The following is a 17,451-nucleotide window of genomic DNA, read 5'->3' as shown; positions in this document are numbered from 1 at the left end:
TTATAGGTCTTTTCCTCTAAGATTTGTATAAATTGGCACAATACAAACCTGTTGATGCAAGTGGGCACAATACTAGTGTTTTTTGAGTAAACAAGAATTAACACTTATTTAAAAGATATTAGAGCTAATGGTTTCCATATGGAAACATCTAGTGAGAATGGACATAAGTTCATTTCCATTGCCTCTAATGACTACGGACGAAAACGAGTATTAGAGAAGTTTATGTCTCTCTAGTGGGTTATATGTAACCACTATTCGAATAATTGAATCCAACAACGTCATAAGAGATTACCTTTTAGGATTCCGACATATACAGGCTTTGGCATGACCATTTGGGATATCCAAGTCATGATATGCTGATCTGTATATTAAAGACTTCACAGGGATATCGTTTCTTCCGAGCGAAGAGAAGTAAGAATCAAAAGTTTATTCAAGGAGACACCCGGACCGCCGCCGCGCCTCACGGTGCCGCCACCATCTGTCACTAGCCGAAAAAGAGCGATGCCGTCACCCCCCTATGGCAAGAGCTTGACATTGACGCCAAGGGTGGCAACGTGCTACCTCTCTCCACTTCTAATTTTGTGGCTCAACCAAAATTCTCATTGGTTGATTCTAAGGCCAATCGCTCATTTTACAAAGCTTGCTTTTTAGCTAAATTAGGATTGAGATCATCCTATGCAAATGACACGTGTTCTCATAGAATCCAAGGGGATTCAGTGGACCGATTCAACCAACTTGGGAATCATTTAGATGTTGTATGATGTTGATTGACACGCAGACACGCTGGTCATATGTCGCGCTATCATTCACTCATAACGCTGCTTATGATAAACTCTTGGCCCAGATCATATGGCTAAAGACTCACTATCGGATCATCCCATTTAGTCAATTCACTTGATAATGTTAGAGAGTTTTACTTCAAAAATTTTCGATGACTACTGCATATCATTGGGGATTGATATTGGGCATCATATTCCCATGTACGCGCCCAAATGGTCTCACGGAATGCCATCATTCAACGACTACGATGGTAGCCCGGCCATTGGTAATGCGCACCAATATTTCCACTTGAGGTTATGCAATATCGCATGCAGCTATGCTAATTCGTCTATGACCCACCACCACTCACCTTTCTTTGCGTTACAGCTAGTGACTAGGTACAAGTCTAATATCTCGTACTTGCACATATTTGAGTGTGCGGTTTATGTGTCAATCGCGCCGCCACAACGCATCAAAATAAGTCATTAGCAACGAATGCATATATATTTGTGTTGGATATAAATTTCCAACTATAAGTCCTCTATGTAGAACCTTTGACAGGCGATCTCTTTACCGCCAAATTTAAGGATTGTCACTTTGATGAGGCAGTTTTCCAGTCATTAGGGGGAGATAAGAAAGTCAATGTTTAATAGGTTTGACATGAATTGTCGTAGTCTGTCCCAACTATGTCTCATCTTGTTCCCCTAAAAGTGACGAGATCACATATACTTGCTACAAACATGCCTGCAAGGTTGATGTCCCCTCAAAATGACATGGTGCCACCCAAAGGAGATGTCCCCTCAAGAGGACATTGCACCACCACCATGGATGGTGGCATGGTGACGCCACAAGGTGGCATAATGGCGTCATAGGCCGTGGGTTCCGTTAGAGAGTGTAGGAGACCCATAGGTTCGATGTATTCTCACCCTAGGAAGATAGCAAGTTTGGCACAACCTGATCCATTGATCATTGATACTCAAAATCCGTCTCATGAGAATATTCTAGATTGTGGTTATGTCCACGAGACATCGTTGGGGGACGCCGCAACGTGAGAATATAGAGATCTCTACAAACTACACTAGTGTACATGAGGACGTTGGATTATTGAGACCATTGACATCTAACCTTGCTCCGTTGAAGAATACCAACGTAAAGAAAAATTGGCCTAAATGGAAATATGTGATCCATGTTGAATTGGATTCACTAACAAAGAGGAAGAATTTCGGGTTTGGAGATGTCGATACCTCCTAACATAAAACTTGTTGACATAAATAGGTCTTTGTTAGAAAGCGTGATGAGAAAAAAGAGATTATAGACTTGCCTCATGGCCCAAGGATTCTGATCACAAAAGTCCTGAAATCGACTACGAGGAGACATATGCTCATGTAATGGATGTCATTGCACTTCACTACCTTGTCAGTTTGGTAGTTTCCAAATAACTGAACATGAAGCTTACGAATGTGGTCATTACATATCTTTATGGGGATCTAGATACAAAAACATACATGAAGGTCCCTGATGGACTTCATTTACCCAAATCAAGTGGCTCTAGACCACGGAGCGAGTTTGCAATGAGATTGAAACGCTCACTAAAGTGACTACTTGATTGGAAAGGGATATGATGAACTATGCCCACGCGTTTCCATGACAAGTTTCAGATTTGCAACTGTCGCGGTTTATGTTGATGAATATAATTGGAACCCTTGATGAGTTAAGGGAAACCGCTGAATACCTGAAAATCTGAGTTTGAGATGAAGGACCTTGGGAAACACAATTTTGTCTAGATATAGAACTTGAATACCGTGTCAATGGATGCTTAAGCATTTTTATAAAATCAAGCCTGTAAGCATTCCCATGGTCGTCTGTAGTCTTGACCCTAAGAGGGATCCGTTTCATCCCAGGGATGATGACGAAGACGTGTTAGTGACAAAAGTGTCCTACCTAAGTGCAATAGGCGCGTTATTGTATTTAGCACAATACAAGACCGGACACCTCATTTGTTGTGAACTTGTTGGCTAAATGTAGCCCTGCGCCAACGAGACACCATTTGACTGGTGTAAAGACAATCTTTCGATACTTAAAAGATACAATAGATATGGGCTTGTTTTATCCCTACAGAGAGAAAAGAAATGATGAAAGAATGGAATCACACTCCATTAGCTCGAAGGCCATCGTCAACACTGCGCGCCACTGGCTAGGGACCGGGGAGCACAGCGCCGCCACCGTTGTAGGTGGTTGGCGTCCTCCCTTCCTTTGTCACAATGATGATGACGTTTTGATGGGTTTTGCTTATATAGGGTACCTCTCTGACCCTCACAAAAGTTGTTCCCAAACTGGTTATATCTTTACCATGGGAAGCACCGCGATATCTTAGAGGTCTACAAAGCAGACCCTTGTCACTACTTCTTCGAATCATGCAAAGATTATTGCTCTTTATAAAGCAATTCATGAATGCATATGGTTGAGATTCATAGTTGGACATATTCGAAGAACTTGTGGTTTGAAGTCTACCACAGATGAACCTAAGTGTATTTATGAGGATAATGCAGCTTTCATTGAACAAATGAAGTAAGGTTTCATCATGGGCGACAACACCAAGCATATATCGCCTAAATTCTTTTAAAATCAGCAATAACAAATACTTCTAAAGATTGAAGAAAATCAAATTCAATCAGAGGATAATGTAGCGGACTTATTCACTAAGACGTTATCTAAATCCACATTCGATAAACATGTGAAGAGTATCTGAATGAGAAAAATATCTAAACTCCTACAATCAAGGGGAGATCTCGACATCAGGGGGCATGATATTTGATCTCGAAGAGTAAATTCAATCAGAGGATAATGTAACGGACTTATTCACTAAGACGTTACCTAAATCCACATTCGATAAACATATGAAGAGTAATCTGAATGAGAAAAATATATGAACTCCCTTGATTGTAGCAATCAGGGGGAGATCTCGACATCAGGGGGCATGATATTTGATCTCGAAGAGTGAAGGGCGTGTTCTACTCTTTTTCTCCTCCTCGAGGTTGTTTTTGTCCCACTTGGTTTTTATTACTCAAGCAAGGTTTTTAACGAGACAACATTTAAAGCGTCATGGTGTCACGATGACATCATGTTTGGTCGGCACAAGGGAGAGTGTTGAAGGATATCATGATTATGTGTGTCTTACCGGACTATGATTACTTTCTATAGTTGTAATATGAGAGAATGTTTTAGATTCCTAGTTCTAATTAGAATAGGATGTCTTGTACTTAAAGATTATGTACTTGTACTCCCTATATATAGGGGCTCCTATTATCAATGAAAAACACAACTATTCTCTCAATTCTATGTACAGTTCTCTTTTCCTTAAACAAAAAGAAGCAATAAAAATGTATTAAAGGTGTCAAATACCCAGTTCAGCTCGCATATGGGACGGAATCTAACCTGAGTGTGTCTAGCAGAAAGCCAGAAATGAACCTTTCTAAAAATTATAAAATCAGACTATTGGAGGCCCATCAGATATTCGTGGCCTGAGCCAGCCGTCTGCCAGCTATTTCGACTAATTGAACCGTATGTACGGAGCTAGAAAGCAAGCAATTGTGCAATCAAAGCATTATTTCTTAATCCTAGAGGATCCAGTGATCCACCAAACACACCATTCAGTTAATAATTAACACAGCATAGATACATTAAAGTCTGTTTTTTCTTTTCTTTTTTTCCATCTCCAATTGACTTCAAATGAATATTCACAAATTGAGAACCAAGTTCCTTCATGAATTAAGGCCAATTAATGTTATCGATGTTTAACTTTTTAAGTTAAAAGGAGATGGAATCATGCATTGGAAACGTTTTACGAAAGTGAGATTACTTATTTACCATTCATGCAATGGAATATGCCATGAAGTACTTAAAAGGTGAACCTCATGTCCATCAAATTGCTCCTTATGGTATATGAGAATCTTTGAAATACTACTGATACATAAGAATCTATCTTATGAAGGCTGAAGCAAAGATTCTTGAAGCAAACATGATGTGGGGAGTAATATTTGTAGCAACTCTGTGAGTCCCAAAATCTATGAACAACTTTTGGGTGTTGTAATCATAAGATTACACATCTTCATGGTCAGTCCTTTATGATGGGGCTCGTGAGGCCTATGCTTCAAGGAGCATAATAATCCTTACCCTACTAGGCTATAGCTACATTATCTACTTCTAAAATGGATGTATTAGATGCCCTAGTGTTCAATTTTCATTTATTCCCATGGCCCTTTGCGTGTGTGCTGAAACCAAAGCTAGAGTGGTCTCTCTCATTAAATCAATCATTTGGTGCATTTTGGAGATCGATGATAATGCACAAGTGTAAGTACGAACACCAAAAGCAAACCACAAGCGCTCATAGCAGTACAGTGCCTTCTGTGCTGCTCTTACTGTAACTTGTTTTGCACGCACGGCCACAGACCCTTATTGCAACTTGCCACTTTGGCATATCCCTAGCTACAACCCCACCTATCCAAAAGTATGGAGTTGATTTCGTTTTGGTCCTCGGATTTTAGTTGGGAGCGTAAACACTTTAGTACTGTTGACCTTTAGTTTGGTTGAATGTCAAGGCCGCACTAAGAGGACCAAACTAAGATAATCACTTTGAACTCTCAAGTTTTTCGACTTTCAAGTCTTTAAAATGTGGTAATGTCGGATCCGAACTTAGAGGTTCGCCTCAATCTTTTTTTGGTCAATTACTATTTACCCCAAGGTCAACACTGAAGAAAACAAAATGAGACAACCGGGTTGAACATCTTAAAAATTGGATATTCATATGACATAAGGGTGAGTTAACATGCCTGTAAATTAATGTTTTAACAGTTTGTTTGCACACATTTTTAAGAGTTATCAACATCTCGTTTTAGTTAGATTTGAAGGGCAACCGATGTAATAGAACCGCTTCCATGTTGTATCGTATTCTGGCTTTAATATGCCTTTCTCTTCGTAAAATTGTTTCACATTATCTAACGAAATGAGTTTCCTAGACATTTAATGGTTGACTTTTTTTTTTTGGTCGAAAATAACGGTTGACTGAACTGTAATAGTTGGCTCGACTGTAATAGTTGGCTCGACTGTAATATTTTCAAAACGTTGGGGCCTTCTCACTCTCAATATGTATGTGTACATTTCTATAGTGGTTTTGAAAGTGAAACCTCCCCAATAATTGAGAGCTGGTTTCTGCAATTGACCCTAATATTAAGATATATATATTGCTGCGCAGGGTGCCAGGGTTCAGTGTGCACTGTGCAGTGATAGTAATAGATGTATGTAACAGGATCGGAGATATATAATGATCCGCAGAATACCTGCACCTGCTCTCTCTCTCTCTCTCTCCCTCCTCCCTCCCTCCAGCTGATCCTCGTCTCATACATTACACTCCATTACTATCCCCAGGCTTCATTTATTTATCACCATCATATCCAAACTATAACTCTCTCTCTCTCTCTCTCTCGAGCTCCCTCCCTCCCTCTCAAAGAAAGATCATATGGCTTTGTGTGTCCACATATATCCATGCATCTTTTCGATCTGATTGACATCTTTTTACATAGAGCTTTGGGATGGACAAAGAAGGAAGAAGATTGAAGAAGATTAATTGATGAGAAGGGAAGGTTTTACTTTAACAACCACAATCATCAACTGGAAAACTAGCTAGCTAGGTTATTTTGATTCATATCTCTATTCTCGATCTGCAAAAGATCGATCATTGTGATAAGGACGTATCTACGTTTTATTATTAGTACGTCATAGCCCTACATATAGCTATAGCTACCACATTTCTTCTATATGTATGCATAATTAAATGTTACTACTTATTACTACCTACTGATATATATACAATAGATATCTACCGATCTACGTACATTAATTGACGAAGAAAACAAAAATCAGATCATTTAAATTAAGAGGAAAAAATGATTGCAATTCATTTAATTAATTAAAAATAATGGTATGCAGCCCATGCCCATTGCCCAGGAGATATATTCAGTGGGGGAGAGTAGGTTGGGGATGATTTGACTTTTGTCTTGTTCGTTTTCTATGAGGTAAATGTGGGAAGAAGAATTAAGCCATTCACACATTGGAAATTGAAGAATAAAATGATGGAATATAAGAAAGATCGAGCCTGTGATCGAAGTTTAACAAATTGATTTATCCTCTTCTTTTTCTCTCTCCGAGTCACTTTAACACTTAACAGACACATTCCTAGAAGAACTTATGGAAACACATGCATAGAATGGCATGGGAGTACTACTCATCAGAGGCGGAGCCAGAATTTAAAGTTAACTGGGGCACAAATATAAAATATTAAAATATGAAAATCTCTATTTAAAATTCTATCTATTAAAATGATAATTGTTCTCAACGAGATTTCATATTTTAAAATCGTTTCTAAACATTTTCCTTATTTATACTACTAAAATGTCTTTCTCAATAAATCAAATCAAACGATCAAGTATCAAATTGGAACAAGATTTGATTTTTCTTGTGTATTAAATAAAGAATTTTTCTGTATAATTAATTAATCCATAGACCAACTAAGTTACTTAAATAATTAAAACAAAAATGCTGAAGTTAAGGAGAATCGAACCCTGAAAGTGTTTCAAGAATTTTTCTGTATAATTAATTAATCCATAGACCAACTAAGTTACTTAAATAATTAAAACAAAAATGCTGAATTTTTCTGTATAATTAATTAATCCATAGACCAACTAAGTTACTTAAATAATTAAAACAAAAATGCTGAAGCTAAGGAGAATCGAACCCTGAAAGTGTTTCAAGGCAAAAAGCAATATTACCGCTGCGCCATGATGGCTACTTGGTATATATATTAACTTAATCTAATTTATATGTAAAACCATTAGTGGGTCCCGTGACCCACTGTGCCCCTATGTGGCTCCGCCACTGCTACTCATGGTTACAAAATGCAAACCGGAAAGTGTTAATTAACAGTTTACCAGGTTAAGGGAAATGCCCACTAACCATATACTTGTACATATATATTGTAAAAAAATCATTGGTATGGGCTGCAGAACCCTAACCCTAACAGGCTAATACTTACATAACTCTATATAGCCTTCCCATTCATGTATTCAGTCTACCGTTGCTAATTTTGACCATAAAACTTGCACTACAATTCCATCTTATTGATAATAATAAAAAGAGAAAGAAACCTAACTAGTATGTTTGAAAGTGATTGTACTGCTCAAATATACAGTATGTGAATAATTATTGATGCATGTCAAAATACTCTAATGATACTTATCATAAGTGATTTATATTGAATAAATTTATAAAACTATTGCTATTTATACGTAGATATCAGTAAAACGAAATATATACGTAGTTAATGTAATATAGTCAGCCAATTAAAATGTGGGATCTATACCTGGACGCTACAATCCATTAGAGCAAGTGCACCCGTAGTCAAGAAAAGGCAAAGTCGAGAAGTCAAGAATTCGACCAGTCAAGTTACTATTCACTGCCACTGGACATAGGTTTGCACCCGTTTTTTTCCTTGCCCGGTCAATACTGTTCACTTTTCACTGTTGGAATTCGTTGTTCATTATTTAATTTTTTAACTTTTCATTTAAAACCCCAGCAGCTCCTCCAGTACAGCGACACCTGCAACACCAACCTCCATTCCAACCTCTCCCTCCAGACGCTGCCATCTATCCCCTCCCTTCAGAAGCTCATCTTCCAACTCGACGCCCCAAACCTCTCCGTCTCTCACCTCTGCTTCATCTCCCAACAGTCGGTGCCATAAACTTCCAGACCTTGAAGATTTGGCGGGACTCCAACCTCCGCTGCGTAGAGTCCGTCAAGGGGCACGAGGACGCCGTGAGTGCGGTGGCGGTGGCGAAGGACGGGACCGTCTACACCGGGTCGGTGAACCGTCGAAGCCGGGTGTGGGGGAGACCGCAAGACGAGAAGCGCCACGTGTTGGTGGCGACGCTGGAGAAGCACAAGTCGGCGGTTGTCCTTCGCGTCTCTCTCTGGCCGTAGTGGCTGACGTCAGCCATGTGGGGAGCTCGGGCCGTGCTGGCAGCAAACTTGATTGGCTAGGAAAATAGTCATGCACTTGACTATTTTCTTGACTGTAGTCAAGAAGGGGTGGGTTTTGCCCGGCCAAGCTTTCACCGGTGGAAGTTGTTTTTTCTCCATGCCCGGTCACCACATCATCATTCCCTCACTTTGCCCGGGCAAAGTCATACCGGTGGACTTGCTCTTAGAGTGGCCAAAGAAAAACCCTGAACCTGGAGTGGCATAATCCCAAGGATTCTTTTTGGAAAACAGTGTTACGATGGTCCAAAACTCAATACATCCCATCTGCCATTGTCCATTAATTGCATGTGACGATGAGATAAGTAATAAGAGACTAAGAGAGATCAAGGAGCATCAAAATCCAAGTATATCAACTTACCAAGAGCTAGCAATGTTAATCAATGAACAAGAAAAGAGTTAACTGGGGTTCGTCCAAAGAAACAAGACGTACTGGCCAAAAGGTTACGTCTGAATCAGATGGATGGAAAGGAAAAGATGGATGCATATGTCTTCTGTCAACGCCATGTTGCATTACACCAACCCTAGCAAGCTAGAGCTCTGAAACCCTGTTCAGTTGTATTAGTCATCCCAACACGCAAGCCCAGCAAGCCAAGTTAAGCTTTGCGTTGCCATGCCCTTGTAACCATCTTATCACTTGCTGGGTCGCTGTCTACAGCCAAGCAAAGCAAACTACTCTAGATAATCATGAGCTTGATTATCTACTAACATTAACCTCCATGTATCAACACTGCGCTAAATAAGTGGATGGTGCATTAATTAATTTCTGTTATGTACAGTCAAGAGAATTTTTACGTACCATGCATGCTTTAGAGTTTAGAGCATGTGATTATGTGATTTATAAGAATATGCAAGTACCCGGGATGATTGAGAATCAAAATCTGGCTACTTGACCATTAATTTTTCAACTAGTCATATTTACATCTGCTCCAAATCTAATAATGGAAAAACCTGAAGGAAGGTAAACTTTTTGTATAGTACGTAAATCAGGATAGCTCGCTATATGTACCAAGATGTACTAGTATAGTGAGTTAGAAGTACTACCACGGCTGAAATTGGGTAGTTGGGTGATGTCTTTGTGACTTTTAGTTGAAACCATTCTGCATATTGGGTATCAAACAGCATTAATTATGCATGATATATTTGATGAACTGTTATTTGACATGTCGTTAATACGTGTTGATAATTAGTTGCTCAGATTTAGAGTTTGTTCTCAACTTTTGAAACCCTATACCCTGACGGTTAAATCAAGTTAAAATTAAAACAAACCACCACATGTGGTTAGATTTATAAGATCTTCCAGATGTGGAATGCCCACATTCGGATTCGAATCTCACTAACGCTGATTGAAATTGAAATCTCAATCTATTTTTAGTGACGAAGGTGGAGGAAGAGTTTTGGCCTGACCTCCCATAAAAATTAGTCTCTAAACCTAAGAGATCTTTAAAAATACCGCGTACATCTCGATAATAAAAAAAAAAGGTTAAACTGAAACAACACATTGCCACATATCAGCAATAACTCTTCATATTAAGGTGTACTACTGGACATCACTAAGTGATGTATCGATATACAAATAATATCGTGTTTTCAAACGTCTTTTATATGTTTTGTTTGTTAAACAATATAGCATTTGCTAAATGGTTCAGATTGACTTTATGCATTCTCTGTGATCAATGATCCAAGTTAATTGACAGACAACATAACAAGAGAACAAAAAATTCTGTTTATCCATGCATAATATAAAAGAAGCATATGTGCATCTATAAAGAAACATAGAGAATCTCAGCTAGGGCAATGTTGAGGACCATTAAGGCTGTTGCATGTAAGTAAGAGATTAACTAACTAGTGGTCCTTAATTAAAAACCAGATAGATCATTTAGAGAAGACAGGAGGGATCCCTGGCTGGGCAGGGGGGTTTAGAGATGTATGGTCGTAGAGGAGGCAAGGTGAGCAAGAAATGCTCTATTTTGAGAACTTTGATGGTGTTGTTGAGGGGACAGACGGCATAAATTAGGGTAATAAATGGTTGAGTTAAGACTAAAAGACAGCCTACAGGTATATACGGCTAGCTACTTAGTGCTAGAAACAAGAATGCTCATGTATCCCCTCCTTTTTAATCTTGAAAGCACAACGTTGGAGGAGACAAAGGAATTTTGGGGAACAAGGAGTGGTTTTCATTTGCAAACACCATACCCATACATTTCCACTTTAAACATTGCCTTTATTTTATTAAGATTGAGACAAAGAGAAGATGGTGGTAATGGTATTCCATGATAGAGATTTGTTAATAAAGCTAAAGTATTTGTCATTTCAACCAAAAGCGAAGCATAGTTAGCATATATTAAAAAGAAAAACTACTTGAATCTTTCAAAACTAGCATATTAGTGCTACTCATAGCTCAAGTAGAAAATGGTGCTCAATAATAAAGTACAAAATTCAGATAAAAATTAATTAATATATTAATCAAAGAGATTAGATATGCTAGCTCCACTTCGCAGCTAACTGTTGCTTTCCAAAAGCTCGAAGATGAATTGGTTATACAAAATTAAATAATTAAAAAGAGATCATCCCATCACTAAAGATGATCATAAAAACTACAAAAACAAATAAATCAAATCAAGCCCAAACATTTATAACCTTACAACACTGATCATGATCAATTTCAGACGCTAGCTAGCTATCTAGCAAAAGAAAGATAGCTAAAAGAAAGAAACAGTGTGCAAAGCATGGCTATGAGGAAGCTGCTGTTTTCTTCGCATGCAAACGTCGTCGTCCAGATTCATCACATCAATGTTTGGTATTACATATACTCTTCCATCATTCCATGCATATATAGTAATCAGATGGAGTAGCTTAGTTAGGATTCGAATTTGAGTTCTAGCTATAAGGGCATATGTATATATATTTCTACCTCTATATAGTACTACTGGTACTGCAAATAAATTAGTTCCAAGAAGAAACTGAGAAAAGGGGACGATTCATCCAACCTAAGAAGAACGAGTCTTTGAGGCTGTGAAGCTGGTAACCCTCGGAAGGGTAGTGAAGCCGGAGAAGAAGCTTCGCTTGTGAAAGAGCGAAGGGACTCAACGGAACATTCGAGAACCCCGACCTCCTCATCATCATCTCCCAATTCTCATATCTCTCATGCCTCAACTGCTTTCTTCTTTGATCATCGTCTGCCGCCACCACGTCAGCAATCTCTCTTCCGAACCACACCTGCTCCACCGCCAGCCTCTCCCTGCTGTTCGGCGGGAGGGTAGCTTCCAAGGAGCCAAAAACGGCGCCGTAGTGGTCCACCGCCTCGACAAACCTGTTGAAAAACATGGGGCTATTGTGATTGGCTTCTCGCTCGGCTACTGTTACTATCTTCGGGTTCAAGCCTCTGATCTTGTCGAGAAAGAGGTGGAGGTCACGTGCGTCGTCCGTGAGGAGTCTGTGGAGGTAGAGGACGCAGTTGACAGCGAGGGCTTCGTCAGAGAAGAGACCGAGCGATGCCGGGTTGAGGTAGTCGATCATTGCGACGTCGTTTAAGAGAACGATGGGGCGGAAGTGGAAGGTGAGGCCGAGAGACTGGGCGAACCGGAGGAGGCGCTCGCCGGTTCGGCGGAGGAGAGTGAGATCGCGACCGGTGGCGGTGATGCGGAGCATCGGAGGAGGGTGGTGAAGAGATGAGCTTGAGCCGTAGGATCTCTCCGCGAGGGCCTGCATCAACGGTGGCCATTGGACGCCGTGTTTGATGTCAAAGTCGAGGATGTGGATGGCGTGGTGAGTCGAGTCTATGGCTTCGAGGATGGCTTGATTCGCTGTCAAGTGGCTGAACCTGATGTATGGGGTTATCTGGTTTAGGGTTAGGTAGCACGACTGAAGTGCCTCCTCTTCTGCTTCCGTCTCCACCTCCAGCAACGTGTTGGAGGTGGAGGCAGATGATGCAGTCGCGGCGGCAACACTCACGGTTTCTCGTGGAGCCGCCTCCACTGCAGACAGGCGGAGAGAGAGGGCCCGAACGAACTGGTGGACTAGTCTCTCGGTGGAGTCTCCGTAAGGGGAGGAATTCGAGGAGGATAGAATGGAAATGAGGCGGCGAGCGGAGGAGAAGTCGAGCTGAGAAATGAGCTCAGCGCAGCTGATGAGGAGTTGCCGGGAGGTCAATCCGCGTGACATTAACAATGGCTGCTGAGCAATCTGGTACTGGTGCTGGTGCTGGTTATACAGTTGTAGATCTGGGTGAATCTCTGGATCTTGGTCTTCTTGTTGTTGAGGTACTATTCTTTGATGATGGGAAGAATTGAATGAACCCATGAGCATTTATCTGCGAGATTAAGATCTTGATGAGGTAGCTAGCTAGGTTTCAATGACTTGTACGCGTGCACAGAGCAGACATATATAGAATAGAGCAGTGGCAATAGTAACTGCGATCGATACCAGGTATATTTGGGGAAACTGATCTCTCAAAGAGACAAGTTAATGTAATTAATGGATACAAATTAATTCCAAGCTCTACAGAAACTGGTGGCCTGAAGAAGAAGTTTTGGAGAGAGAGAGAGAGAGACATGATACCCTATCCCCTCTATCATTTTAGAAACAAGAATAGCAAGAAGAAGGGATGAGATCTATGGGGATTTTATTAATTTTTTTGTGTTTTCTTTAGCGTATAAATAATCCATGATGATAGATGGAGCAGCTTTCAATGAGGGAGCTACCAGAAACAGGCAAAGAACTGAAATGCTCGCAGGAGTAGTCAGTGTAGGGATAGTACTGTTACTGTGTAACACATCTTTCTTCTTTTAGGGTTTCTAATTGAATCCAGTACCTTGCATATTATCAGTGCAATTAAAACCAATGTGGTTGCAAACAAATTAATTAATTTGCTAATTATCGAGTGACATTATTGTACTAGTTCTATTTTTATATCCATCTACATGGAATATCCCATATTGCAGCTTTAGCCTCTGACTTGGAGCTAGAAACTAAATATATAACATTAACATTGAGGAAGATCATAATGGTGGTGGGGCATCATTATCCACCATATGTGAATTCAAATAAAATTTTGTAACATGCACTCTGTTACTAATTAGCCAGAGAATTGGAATTTTTGGGAATTAACCCTTTGGAAGTTTAAGATAACATGCAATATACACTTTCTCACATATATGTTATGGGTATTGTTGCAAACTGTCTGAACTGCATTTGGTCAAGGAGATCGAATCAATCGTTGACCTGGAAAGTAAAGTGTATATACCATGACCTAATTAAAGTATAGTCGCTAGCTATTGATATAATTTATTACCACTATTAATTAGACCTCAGACACTTTTGTTAATTTTATATCACACGTACTGTTATTAACTTTCAACTTTTAACTGCATGACCATGGATGTAAAGTTTGTTAATCTCAGACACCAGCTATCTACTTGATGATCATCACCTTGAACCTATCAAATTCTCACATGCAAGTATGATTTTTTAGAGTGCTCCAAATACGTGGGAGTAGCTGAACGAGTTCTTGTTAATTTGGAATTTGGGGAGTTGGAGTTGATGCAACTTTTTTCCCTTGAGAGAGAAATGGAAAGTTAAGCCCTCATAAAGTTTAGAAACCATTTTCCTGATCAATGCAGGGAAGAATCTTTCTAGCTAGAAGAGGTTCATTATTAATATTATACACGTATGCATGTACGTATATATTTCATGGTAGGACTACTAGATAGGACTGTCAATAGGAGCATGGCTTGAGATATTAGATTATTAGTTGAGGTGAACATATATTCCTCTTTCTATCTATACAGCTAATTCCAGATCTGGGTTTGTAGTTCATGCAATCAAAGCGACACAACCCTATTCCTCTCACTGGTTCTGGTTCATAGCAAAACAATAATATTCCTCTCTTACATCACTACTGGTTTCAATCAAGTGCTTCATTATGATCTACATATACATATTCCCAAAGTGCTAATGGCTTGCTGATAGAAAATACCCTTCTCTTCAAAGATACTACCAAAATATACTGCTTTAAATTCTAAGTACGAAACTTGTGAGGTAGTTGAGCAACTTAAGCTCCATGCCCCTACCCCAACATTTGTCAGAGGCTGTACGAATCAGTTTTATAGGAAATATGTAGAATAAAAGTGATATAACATTTATATATACTGCTTTCCACCCTTTGCTAATTAATATCTACTCCACATATATCTGGTTGTGGGCTTGTGGCCAAGAAATATCTACTCCTCTATGCCATTGAGAGAGTGAGTTAAGAATCCTTTTTCATTTCCTTTTCTCTGTAGAGATATGGGTGGGTAAAAAATTTCGTACGAACCGTGAATATGACTTACAAGAGAAAATGCACAAATCTCTTTTTTCTTTTGTTTGAAAGTTGTAAACTAATAATGTAACTAACAGTCAGTAATGTTTGCAAATAGTATAATTTCATTTTTTAATTATTTTTATTGTTACAATATTAGTGTTGTTGGAAATGATGGAACTTCTGACTTAACCTAATTTTAACATAATTTTTCACTCCCTCACTACTTGAACTTCCCCAAAGGCTCAAGTGGTCTGTAATATATATTTGCAAATGGTAGAATTATCTTCCATGAGCTTTCCCAAACATTTTAAAATGGATCTTTATTTGGTAGGCCTTGCTCTTTCTCATCTTTCTTTGGTACTCGCTATGGAAAAATGAAGTGGGATATATACAAGACAAGTTAAAGTACTGGTGGGTATGAGATACCCTCATTTACAACTATTTAAACAAAAATTTACAAGTATTTGAACCAAAATTACAACATTGAGAACAAAAGTTACCATATTCATTTACACTATTTTCATATAGTTAAACAAAAATTACAACATTGACAACGAATTTATTCAAAAACTTGTAAAAATATCGTAAGAAGTATAATTACCATTATTATAACTAAGATTACAACATTGACAACGAATTTGTTCAAAAACTTGTAAAATGTCGTAAGATGTGTAATTACCATTATTAGAACTAAGATTACACAAAGTATGACTCAAATTATAACTTTGACAACAAAATTTGTTCTCACTTTTATAAATGTGGGTATGAGATACCCACCACTACACTAGAATTTCCCGGATATATACTACAATAAAGAAATATACGTTACATTAGTAAGGGTAAAGTTATGGTATATTAATATTTCTTATACATCAACTATTTTTACCCCTATAAGGACTCATGTTATCACTTTAAGGACTAATATTACTATTTTCAGGACTCATATGGTAAACTAAGAAAATTTACCACTTTAAGGACTCATGTTACCACTTTGAGGACTAATATTATTATTTTGAGGACTCATGTGGTAACTAAGAAAATTTACCACTTAAAGGACTCATGTCACTACTTTGAGGACTAATATTACTATTTTGAGGACTCATTTACCACTTTCAAAGCAATTGTATGTATGTCATACGTTAACACATTGTAGAATTTTCCCATTAGTAAATGCTCCACATTGGAATTTTTTTTTAGAAATAGATAACTTCATTAATTTATCTATGACCAAAAGGCACATACATCATATGTTGTTTCATACCAACCGTACTAGATGGCACAAAAAGCCAAACAAATGACAAGTGACCCTCATTGTAAAATACGCATACTTATTAGAGTGCCTAACCAAATGAGAAAAAAAAAACCCAAGACTATCTAAGCTCTTGCTTTAGCAACCCTACTCACCTAGAGACCTCAATTGGTGTACGAGTAGAGAAACTAACTTACATAGCATCAGACTCTAAATCAAAGGTAGGCACAGAAACAGGAAACCTAGAGTTTCCCCTTGCCCTTAGCTTTAGGGCCAACCTCCTGAGCAGTAGTAGTAGAAAGATAGGTAAGACGCAAAGGAGTCAAACCAACCTTCTTTTGAGACCTGGGACCCTTGTTCTTGCTTCCCAGCGGTCTTCCTGACCTCTTCTTCAATGTCACCAGGGCGACATCATCCTCAACTTCAGCCAAACCAAGAGCTTCCGCATGGAGAGTGAGAAGCTTACCACCCAAAATAATTTTGCTCCACATTGGAATGAAAACAATAATAAGTGGTTTTTTTTAACTACATATGCTATATAGTTTACCATAAGTAATTAACAAGAGCATCTCTAATAGTGATTAGTGATAGCTTTTTTTTTTTTGAAAAACGGGTGGAAGTGCCTGCTAGGTTAGGTTAGAGAAACCCTCAGCTATATTTGTATTATTAATGATGGGATCACACAACGAGGGGAACAAAGAGCCTATACCTCGTGATGGTTTTTTTTTTTTTTTTCACAAGTTAAATTAGCTCAAAGTGAAATATAGCTAGCTAGTGAGTTTATGAATTTTGCTTCAGTAATGATAGTTATCTATAAGTTAAATACTTTAAAAATGAAGAAATTATGTTGTAACCGAACAATTTGAACCTTGAGAGAGTTTACATCAAGTTAAGTTCTCTCTCATATTTAGCTAAATATAGTTATGGATTTTAGCTAAAGCTAAATTGAACTTTAGTTTTAGTAGTCTGTTGGAGTGATATTTTTCCTTAAAATTAGTTAAATTTTAAATTTATTTTGAAATAAATAGTGTGTTGGAAATATTCTAAACAT

The 17,451-nt window shown here is 38.5% G+C and overlaps 1 protein-coding gene across 1 annotated transcript; it reads right to left on the bottom strand.

Moving 5' to 3' along the window:
• Positions 1 to 11,793: 11,793 nt before the first annotated feature.
• LOC112167862 (scarecrow-like protein 18) lies at positions 11,794 to 13,011 on the bottom strand. The gene has a single exon (XM_024304956.2). It carries the CDS (start codon positions 13,009 to 13,011, stop codon positions 11,794 to 11,796), a length of 1,218 nt encoding a protein of 405 aa, XP_024160724.2.
• Positions 13,012 to 17,451: the final 4,440 nt, after the last annotated feature.

The sequence above is a fragment of the Rosa chinensis genome, chromosome 5 (genome assembly GCF_002994745.2).
Source record: "Rosa chinensis cultivar Old Blush chromosome 5, RchiOBHm-V2, whole genome shotgun sequence".
NCBI lineage: Eukaryota > Viridiplantae > Streptophyta > Magnoliopsida > Rosales > Rosaceae > Rosa > Rosa chinensis.
This window is presented reverse-complemented; position numbering and strand designations above follow the sequence as displayed.